Source organism: Orycteropus afer, unplaced genomic scaffold, assembly GCF_000298275.1.
Source record: "Orycteropus afer afer isolate SDZICR_OR568_19922 unplaced genomic scaffold, OryAfe1.0 scaffold00061, whole genome shotgun sequence".
Taxonomy (NCBI): Eukaryota; Metazoa; Chordata; class Mammalia; order Tubulidentata; family Orycteropodidae; genus Orycteropus; species Orycteropus afer.
This window is the reverse complement of record NW_006921648.1, coordinates 10,774,200-10,784,817: the sequence shown is the minus strand read 5'-3', so window position 1 is coordinate 10,784,817 and position 10,618 is coordinate 10,774,200. Positions and strand designations below refer to the sequence as shown.

The 10,618-nt window shown below is 53.4% G+C and overlaps 1 protein-coding gene across 1 annotated transcript; it reads left to right on the top strand.

Annotated features, from left to right (window-relative positions):
* Positions 1–498: 498 nt before the first annotated feature.
* SOCS1 (suppressor of cytokine signaling 1) lies at positions 499–1,125 on the top strand. Its single transcript, XM_007939625.2, has one exon. The coding sequence runs from the start codon at positions 499–501 to the stop codon at positions 1,123–1,125; it is 627 nt and encodes a 208-aa protein (XP_007937816.1).
* The last annotated feature ends 9,493 nt before the right edge of the window (positions 1,126–10,618 follow it).

Sequence of the window (10,618 nt, the reverse complement as noted above, 5' to 3'; positions counted from 1 at the left end):
TCACCTCGCCCCCAGTCCCCGCCGGCCCCACCCAGGCCGCTCTCCGCGCGCGGGGTACCCTCAGGGCGGCTTTTCTGCATTTTCCCAAATTCCCCGAACGAGGCGCCGATTCTCGTCCTGGCCAGCAGGCGGCGAGCCGAAGGCCAGGCGGCCAGAGTTGGGCAGGCTTTTCCCGGGTACGCCCCCTGCTGCGACCCAAACCCCGTAAGACCAGGAGCCTGGGCTCCGCCCTCGCTGAGCCACCATCCTCCTGGATGTGTTCCACGGACGGAAAGCCCATTCTCTTGATAAGCCCATTGAGGCTTAAGAGATCTGCGCAGACTTGGAAGCTACCACCAAGCTCCTTAGGATCTGTTCGGCCTAGAGCCCTACCTATCCCTTCTCAGGTGCCCCGCGGCCCCTCACCTGCCCAGCCACTCCGGCTCACTGCCTCTGTCTCCCCCATCAGCGCACCCCCGGACGCTATGGCCCACCCCTCCGGCAGGCCCCGCGTATAGGATGGTAGCACACAACCAGGTGGCAGCCGACAATGCAATCTCCACGGCAGCAGAGCCCCGACGGCGGCCAGAATCTTCCTCCCCCTCCTCGGCGCCCGTGGCCCCGGCTCGCCCGCGGCCCTGCCCTGCGGCTCCGGCCCCGGGCGACACGCACTTCCGCACATTCCGCTCCCACGCCGAGTACCGGCGCATCACGCGCACTAGCGCGCTCCTCGACGCCTGCGGCTTCTACTGGGGACCCCTGAGCGTGCATGGGGCGCACGAGCGGCTGCGCGCCGAACCCGTGGGCACCTTCCTGGTGCGTGACAGCCGCCAGCGGAACTGCTTCTTCGCCCTCAGCGTGAAGATGGCCTCGGGCCCTACGAGCATCCGCGTGCACTTCCAGGCCGGCCGTTTCCACCTGGACGGCAGCCGTGAGACCTTCGACTGCCTCTTCGAGCTGCTGGAGCACTACGTGGCGGCGCCGCGCCGCATGCTGGGGGCCCCGCTGCGCCAGCGCCGCGTGCGGCCGCTGCAGGAGCTGTGCCGCCAGCGCATCGTGGCAACCGTGGGCCGCGAGAATCTGGCGCGCATCCCCCTCAACCCCGTCCTCCGAGATTACCTGAGCTCCTTCCCCTTCCAGATCTGATCGGCCGCGCCCGCGGAGCAGGCAGCATTAACTGGGGCGTCGTTACTGTTTTCTATTATTATTATTTGTGTGGAACTGTGTGGGTGTCCTCCCCGCCTGGGCTGGAGGGAGTGGGTGTGGGGGCTCTCTGCTGGAGACGAGGCCACAGCCCCCTCCCCACCTGTTACGGGCCGCACCCCCTCCTGGTGCTCCCTCCCGGTCCCCCGTTGTTGTAGCAGCTTAACTTAACTGTCTGTGGGGCCAGAACCTGAACTCACACCTCCTACCTCTTCATGTTTACATATACTCAGTATCTTTGCACAAACCAGGGGTTGGGGGAGGGTCTCTGGCTTGATTTTTCTGCTGTGCAGAATCCTATTTTATATTTTTTACAACCAGTTTAGATAATAAACTTTATTATGAAAGTTTTTTTTTTTTTCCCCCTCAAAGAAAAATAAGTTTCTAGAGCCTGTGCTTTGGTCCCAGGTCGTTGTTGTTTCGTGGGAGAGGGGTCCTAAGACTGACTTGCTGGGCTGGGGGTGGTGTGCTACACATATTCTGTGGCTTTGATCTTCGATGGGGTCTACCCACAACCCTGGGGGAGAGGGACACTGGTCTCTTCTTGGTGTCTTGGAGTTGTGTGCTTGGTGAATTAGCTCACGCTGGGGCAGCTAGCGTGCCAGGCCTGTTCTCTGCGTTACATGTTTCAGTTTACTTGAACGGTAGGAACAACCCTGTGAAGCACAGGATCTTATCCCCATTTGACAGAAGAGAAAAGTGAGGCATGGGTAAATATGCCTGTGGACATTCATCCCTGGGTCAGAAGGCAGTCGGGCTCTTTTGGCTGTCCACCAAGAATCTGTCTGAAATGGGTGACAGAGGAAACTTCTGTCTATAGCCCCAGCAAATTTCCAGGAAGAGGGTGGGGACTTGAGTTTTTGGAAGGTGTGGCACATTCTGAAAGTGCAGTATCAAGGCAGACAGGCTTCAGATAGGATGGGGATGCGGGACTGCTCAGATGTCCTTTTCCCACCCTGTTCTGTCTTGTGTGCTTTTCGGTGAATGCAAAACTTATTAGAGTCAGAAAGAGGCTCTGTGGTGGCAGAGGGTGCTGCTGGCGGCTTTGGGCAATTCCCTTTTCCTCTCTGGGCTTTGCATCTACCACAAAAATGGGCTGGCTGGAGAAGGCGGTGCTTGGTGGAGGAGGTGATGTTTTCAGGGCCGGGGAAGGCTGCTCGCGGCATGGTGGAGCTGGCCTAGAGCACCAGAAAGTGCCTGGGGCACAGGTTTTCTGGTGGCCAGCCTGATAGATGGGCCTGTGCCGGGAACTTGCAGGCTGCCCTGAATTGAGTCATTTTCAGGTTTGGGGTTAAGCAGGCTGGCGGACACTTGGCACTTCATTTTTAGAAGTTAAGATGGCCCTCTGCAGCCTTGGACACGCTTATAATGGAGTGTCCTAATATTTAAAAACACCTTTCAGACTTGCAAGTGCAGCATGAAATTAACTTGATGGTAGATTGCTGGAGTGCCCAGGCTTGTCTTGGGGATTAAGTAGGCTCCAGGCCTCAAGGTTAAGGATGGCCAGAAGAGATTTAGGAGCTCAGAGAGCTGTGGCGATTTCATCCTTTAATAAGGCAGGGTGGGAGGGAAGCAGGTGATGTCTTGCCTCTGTGCCTCTGAGGAATTGGTGGTTTTTGCTTTTTTAAACCACCCCCTTGCCTTTGTTCTCTCCTGTTGTGGGTGAGTGAAATCTTGTCCTTGTTCTGACTTTCCCTGTCTCCTACCCCTTTGGGCAGTGCCCAGAGAAATGGAGAAATCCAGGAAGGCAATGCTTGGGAATCTGGTCTTAATAATAGTGACAATCAGCGATTGTGTGGTTTCACAGAGGGGACAGTGGAAACTCAGAGAGGCAAAGTGGAACCCATAGCAAGTGACAGAACCAGATTTTCAAACCCAGACATGACTGCTTCAGAGCCTGGGTACCACTAGGCAACACAGCGCCTATGAGGGCCCAAGAGCTAACATGATAGCACTTCCAAGCGCCCGAAACCCACTCCCGTGGAGTTGATTCCGACTCACCCCTAGACGACAGAGTAGAATTGCCCCATAGGGTTTCCGAGACTCATCTTTTTGGAAGCAGACTGCCTCATCTTTTTCCTGGGGAGTGGTTAGTGGGTTTGAACCAGTGACCTTTCAGTTAGCAGGCAAGCACTTAACCACTGCACCACCATCACTCTCTCCAAGCACCCTAGTTACCTGCATTAAAGCACTTACCCGTCACCCCTGACCCATGATTTAGGTCCTGTCAACAGCTCCATCTTTACAAACACAGAAATGTGGCCTCATCTAAAAAGATAGGAATTTGCCAGGGGGAGATGGCACAGCAGGTAGCTTACAGTATATATTATTGTTGTTATGTGCCATCGAGTCAGACCCAACTCATAGCGGCCCCTCCTTGGGTTTCTGAGGCAGTATCACTACGGAAGTAGATTGCCAGCCTTCCTTCTGAGGAGTGGCTGGTGGGTTTGAACCGCCAGCCTTCTGGTTAGCAGTCAAGTGCCTTAGCCACTATGCCACCAGAGCTCCCTACAGTATACATTAACATTTTCTTTCAACTAAAGAATGTTTAAAAGTTGTATTTTCATTCCACAAGTGCTAGATACACAAGCCCATTTTTATACAGCTAAGAGCCAGGCGCCTCTGGGCACATTCCCCAGAGCTGGCCCCTTCTCCCTTCGAGAGACAGGGCAATCGACTTGGGTACAGATTTACTGTCTCGGAAACCCAATGGGGGTTGCTATGAGTCAGAATCAACTAGACGGCAGTGGGTGGGTTGGTTTGGTTATACTGATGTACCCACAGTGACCTACAAGCCCCCAGGATGCACTCCAGATGCAGGGGGTGGGGTGGGGTTGGGGAGGCTGAAGTCTTGTGCACATACAACCCAGTGCAGGCACGCTGCAGAGGAAAGGGCTGGGCTGGGGGTGGCATGTGGCTTCCCGGTGTGGGGGGGTGCAGACTCTCTATCTCTCTCAAACCAAACCTCAGCTTCATGATTCAGCAGTGCTGACGTCAATTTACAAGAATGAAAAGTGAGAGGAGGGTTTGTGTGCATGAGGGCTGGGCTGGGGGCCCAGGTGGGGCTGGGACATCCCCATGCTCTGAGCAGGGCAGCTTGGGCAGTGAAGAATGAGGCCGAGGTCTGTGCGCTGACAGGCATCATAGCAGCCCCTGAGCTGGGGACTCTGATCCCCATTTGACAGATGAGATGGAAGCTCAGAGAAGTGCAGGCAATTGCCCAAGGTCACACAGCTCAAGAGTGATAGCCAGGATGCCCACTGGGCCCATCCCACTCTCTACCTAGGCCAGGGGTCCTCAAAGACTGGTCCAGGGGAAGCTTGTGAAAATGCATATTCCTAGGTCCCACCTCAACCATCCCTTGATTGTCCCAACCTTGTGGGTAGGTACTATTACCCCACAGCCAAGGAGTAGAGAGCTGGAGTTTGAATTCTGGCGATTTGACCTTAGAGCCTCTTCTATGAGGTGATGCAGGTAAAACACCTGGCCTGTGGCAGGGGCTCAGTAGATGACAGGTGGAGTTCATATAACATTTGCTGAGCACCTACTATGTTCCAGGCACTGTGTAAGCCCAAGGGATACAGGAATGAACCAGATAAAGAGGGTCTGGTCCCCACTCTCACGGAGGTCACAATCAGACAGTGTAACAACTCAATAGGACACTGAGAGAACACTGAAGGTAGTGACAGCTCTATAGAAATGGAACAGGGTAGGATTGTGAGGGGCTATTGTGGAGAGAAAGACGAAGGATGGCTCCCCTGAGGTGACACAGCTGCTGTGCCTGGAGTGATGACAGGAAGGAGCCAGCCAGGGGAAGAAGGGATGAGTGGAAGGGTGGGCGGGGCCAGAGCAGGCATGGATTGGAAGTGTGATGGGAGCCTGGAGGTGACCTGTACTCTGTGTGGTGGTGAGATCCCTGTGGCTGCTGTGTGGAGATGGACTGAGGCAGGGAGGCCAGGTGAGGTGGGCTTTGGTTTCCTGCCTTACTACCTGTGCATGTAAAGACGGCTGGGGAGCCGTTGGTTCCAGCCAATCAGGCCAACCGTAAGGCAGGGACAGCCACAGGACCTGCCTGGTGGAATACAGAGTCCCAGTGTGGTCCAGGCCTGTAGTGGCCAGCCCTGGTGCAGGCATTGATCAGAAAGCCCAAATATGACTAGACCCCAAGCTTGGGTCTGAACAGGGCCGCAGGGTATGGCCCACAGGCTCCAGGAAAGGGCGTCTCGGGGCAGTGGGCACTATAGGCGGCAGAGGGAAGGTAGGGAAGGGCACACGGGATGTGAAAGGAGGTGGATGTGGCCAGTGACCCCTGGATGGTTGCTTTGCATCTTCCTCACCAGGGGGAAGCCCCCTTCCCTGCCCTCCCACTGCACTCACCCAGCGACTCCCCAGGGTTGGGAACAACATGCTGGGCCTCGCCTGATTCCGGTGTGTGCAGGTTCCTCAGAGAGGAACGCGTTTTTCACCAAAGCAAATGCCAGAGGGGACCAACTAAATAAAACAAGCCAAAATACAAAAAAAAACCTCACTGCCATGGAGTCGATTCGGACTCACAGCTACTCTATTTGGGTTTCTGAGGTGGTAAATCTTTTACGGAAGTGGATTGCCCAGTCTGCCTTCCGTAGAGCGGCTGTTGGGTTTGAACCACCAACCTTCTGGTTAGCAGTCAAATGCCTTAGGCAAGATGCCACCAGAGCTCCTTACAGAGGACAAAGGTGTCCTCAAAGTGGATGTTCAGATTGCCTCTCCTGCCCTGGTCATGACCCTGGGCCTTAATACAAACATCAGGTCTTTCAACGACTCCCCATTTCTCTCGGGTGAAGGCCCGCTCCCCACCCAGACCCACGAGGCCCTGAAGCGGTCTCTGGCCACGCGGCTGGCCTCAATACTCACCACGCTGCAAGCCACCGGGTCTTCGCACTCACTGTCTCCTAAGCTTGTGCCTCCTGAGTGGTGATTCTCAGGAGGCTGAGAGGTAATGTGCCACTTCAAGTGACGTCCGGGGTCGTCGCCAGCGCCAGAGGGGCCACACCACTCCCGCGCTCTGGCGCCACATGCCGCGCACTGATGACGTCATGGCGCAGCCCTCAGCTCGGCCCCACTCTCATGCTCCTGCTAGGCTCCCCACCTCTGTTGCCTCCGCGGGGTCCTAAAGCCGCCAACCATGAGTTGCTTGCCATCCACCCCCGGACTCTCAGGACTCTCAGAAGATACCAAGGCCCAGAAAGGGCGTGTCCCAAGGGCATGCCAGTTCAAGGTCGTTATATATATAGCGGGCTCTCCTCCCGCCTCCTCCGTTCTCAGAGACCAAAAGGAGTTCCTATCCCTTTATAGTCCACACAGACCCCTGCCTGCCCCCAACTCACCGCCTCTTTTCCCATAGGCAAAGATCATGTGGAAGAATGCAATAAAATGCTTAACACGGGATCGAAAAACAAAACTCGTTGCTGTCCAGTCGATATTCCGACTCCTGGCAACCCCACGTGTTAGAGTAGAACTAAGCTCCACAGGGTTTTCTGGATGGTGACCTTTACAGAATTAGGGCTTTCTTCCGCAGTGCTGCTGGAGGCTTCGAACTGCCGACCTTTGAGCTACTAGCCGAGAGCGAACCATTTGCACTACCCAAGCCCCTTAACCCGGGATGCATGTCCGATAACTGGGATTACCGTCCGCTTCTCGGTGACTTTGGCATTGCTGCTGTTTTAAAATTCCAGTACTTACCGAGCACCTTAAAAGGAGTTCTGGTGGTATAACGGTTAAGGCATTTGGCTGCTAACCAAAAGGTCAGCAGTGCAAACCCACCAGCCGCTTCATGGAGGAAAGATGAGGCAGTCTGCTTCTGTGTAGACTTATAGCCCTGCAATCCTAATGGAGGTCACTAGGACTAGGAATGAACTCAATGGCAGGGAGTTTGGGTTTTGATTCATTGACCACCTTATGGGCACGAGATACTCTGCCTAGGTTGCCTTGTGAGAAAACTAAGGCTCAGAAAGGTGAGGGGATTGACCCCACTGCATATGACTGACCCCACTGCATATGACTGACCCCAACCTCATAATCATATTACACACTGCAGTGCCTAAGCGTTCATAGGTTTCCTTCTTTCCGACTCCAAAGGCCTCTTGAAGGATGTTCAAAGCCACAGAACCAGCCAGGGCTCAGGGCATCGCATCCAGCCTGCGCCTTCCCTGCAGGACAGACTGGGAAGCTGGGAGAGGCCCTGGGCTCACCTGAGAAGCTGTGTGAGAATTCAGCCTTGGAAAGCGGCCAGGTCGGTTTGGTCAGAAGAAACCCCAGGGACGTGGCCCTGGCAGCCCGTAGGGCCTGTGGGGGCTGTGGGTGCAAATGAGGATGGGCAGGGACAGGGAAAGTGTGAAACAGAAAGCTGGATCCTGTGTAAGGGCTGGGAGGGTGACATTCAGGGGACCTGCAGGGGCCTGTGCCAGGAGACGGACTTCCTGCTCCCACATCTGACTACAGCCGGCAGGGGCAGTCAAAGGCATGAACGAGGGGAGGGGCCAAGACCCAGACAAATCAACGTCAGAGGCCTCCGACTGACTCTTCACTCTGGGAGGCAGCATGGAGGAGAAAGAGCTGGGATCCAGGACCTGGGTTCGAGTCTTCCTGTTGACTGTGCACCCTTCACATTCATGCAACAGGGATTATACTCAATTATACCTGTTCTCCCCTGCTTCAAGGAACTCTGGTGGCACAATGGTTACAGCATTGGGCTGCTAACCAAAAGGTCGACAGTTCGAACCCAGCAGCCATTCTGCGGGAGAAAGATGAGTCAGTCCGCTTCTGTAAAGATTACGGTCTTGGAAACCGTATAGGCCAGTTCTACTGTCCTTGAGGGTCACTATGAGTTAGAATTGACTCAACAGCCATGGGTTTGGTTTTGGGTCCCTGCTTCAGAGAGGTGTCTTGAGGATCAAAACGTGTTCATGTGAGTGGAAAGAAAATTGATCATCACTAATTGAAAGAACTATAAAAACAATTATTCTTATTATGCATCACAGGCTGCTCAGATGTACCTGAGTCAGCGTAGCCATGAAGTCAAATGGACTCAGTCCCATTCTTAGCTTGTCACTTGCTAATAACAGTGGTGGCTACCAGCTCACCCATGTCGAATGCTTATTAGAAGGCAGACATTGTTCTAAGTAATTCATGCATCCACTACTAGCATCATCAGTTGTCACTGACTCATGGTGACACCATGTGTGTCACAGAAGAACTGTGCTCCATCAAGTTCTCAGTGGCTGAATTTTCAGAAATAGATGACCAGGCCTTTCTTCCGGGGCACATCTGGGTGCTTTCAGTTAGCCGTGCTGTTTCCACCACCCATGAACTCCAATTTATGAATAGTATCTCACTTAAGCCTCCCAAGAAGTGAGTGAAGTCAGGATAACTGTTATTATTCTCATTTTACAGATGTGGAAAGTGGGCACAGAGAGGCTTATTGGAATCCCAGGGGCATGTTTGAAGCAGAAGAGAGGCAGGATTGGAACATGGGCAGCCTACGCACACAGCCACTCCCTTATTTTAAACATTTGGCTGAGGTTGGCACCGGCCTCCCTGGTGCCACTGTCTTCCCCTTCAACTACTTAGCAGCTCAAAGCAGAGTCAAGTGGTCACTTGAGCTCCGCTTCTAAGATTTTTGCCAGATCTATCCAAATCCCAGCTGTTCTGATAGTCAGTATTTTCTTCCAATCAAGTGACTTGGTTTCCTTACATAAGTTTCTTTTAAAGGCAAATTTACCATTACCATACATGGAAAGTCAGAATCCTCTGACACAAAGAGGTTACCCTTAAAAACTGCAATGAAATCCAAACAGTGGCATTACATTCTAGTTTAGATATTGGTTCCTTGTTCTGCTCTGAGCAGAAGGTTTGTTCTGTGTCTGGTTAAGAGACGAGAGAGAAACACACAGAGCACATAGTAGCAAGTGATGGGGAAGTGTTTAACATGCAATAGCGTCAATATGAGACTTTCTCCTTGGCTTCAGTAGAACACTACAAAGAATAGGAGATTGCTGGAGGTGGGGGTAGGGGTTCCATGTTCTATAAAAGTCCTGAACCTGTGTGTCTTAGTTCTCTATTGCTGCTATAACAGAACTACCACAAGTGAATGGCTTTAACAAACAGGAATTTATTCTTGTACAGTTTAAGAGGCTACAAGTCCAAGGTCAGAGTGCCAGCTCTAGGCTCTGGGTGAGGGCCCCTCAACCTTGGGCTTCAGCTCTGCCTTTGCTTCCAGGCCCACTGGAGCTGGAGGCTTCTCCTAACTCACACGGCTGTTGGCTGCTGAGGCCGACAAACCCAAGGTCAGCAGGTAAAATGGTACAGTCCCAAGATCAGTAGGCAACACGGCAGGCCACTGGTTCAAGTCCAGGAACTGGAGATGAAGACTCGGCCAAATGCGGGAACCAAATGTGCCAAAAAGCTAGAGACTTTTCCCAAAGCGTCTCCATATATACTGGAAGGAGGCCACAGCCTGAAGGTAACTCCCCTTCAACTACTTAGCAGCTCAAAGCAGAGTCCACCATGGAGGTGATTACAATGTCATCATGGGGAATAACTACATCCAGTGGCCAAGCCACTCAAAACCATGGCCCAGCCAAACTTGACACACAACCTTAACCACCACACTATGGCCCACCTAGAACTACTTGGAGACTCTCCAAGGCACCTATCCCATGCTTGGGGAAGCACAAACCAGCTGGCTGCCGGCTGTGTGACTGAAGGCAAGTAGTCCCTTTCCTGACTCCAAGCCTCAGTTTCCTTATCTGTGAAATGAGGTCAGCATCTGGAGCTCACTGGTAAGGAGGATTACAATGACATGATTATCAACTGTTAAGCACAGAATAAGAGGTGCACACGGTGTTCTAGCGCAGGCTGGGCCCTGTGTCATGGCGCTCTGCCCTGTCCCCCCACCTCCAACCACTGAAAATGAAACCTATATGGCTTACCAGGCCCCGGCCTCCCTGGTGCCACTGTCTCACCTTTGGCCAAGTCTCTCCACATGAGCCCAGTGACAGGAAAGACCACAGTTCCCAGAAAGTGGGTCAAAGTGAAACTACCACGGTCGGCGGGCAAGAGGAAGGGGGAGCTGTGGGCTACCCCAGTGCAGGCAGGCAGGGGTGTGGGGGCAGGGTAAGGATGTATCCTTGAGTCTGAACGTAGCCCTTGTCCACTGGATTCCAGATGGGTAAACTGAGGTCCGGAGATGGGGGCTCCAGCCCCTTTGCAGACACTAGAAGGGAAGTAGGTGTGGTCACCGCAAATCATACACCTGATCACCTCACCCCGAGTCACACAGCCCTTAGCTACCACTGCAAATGAGTTTTACCATCAGCTTAGCTAGCACTTTATCGTATCATTTTATAGTTGAAGAAACTGAGACCAGGAGAGGTGGGTTCCTTGACCATGGGGTCAC

Coding starts and splice junctions, on each gene's coding strand:
- SOCS1 (XM_007939625.2), top strand. CDS start 499: ATGGTAGCACACAACCAGGTGGCAGCCGACAATGCAATCTCCACGGCA.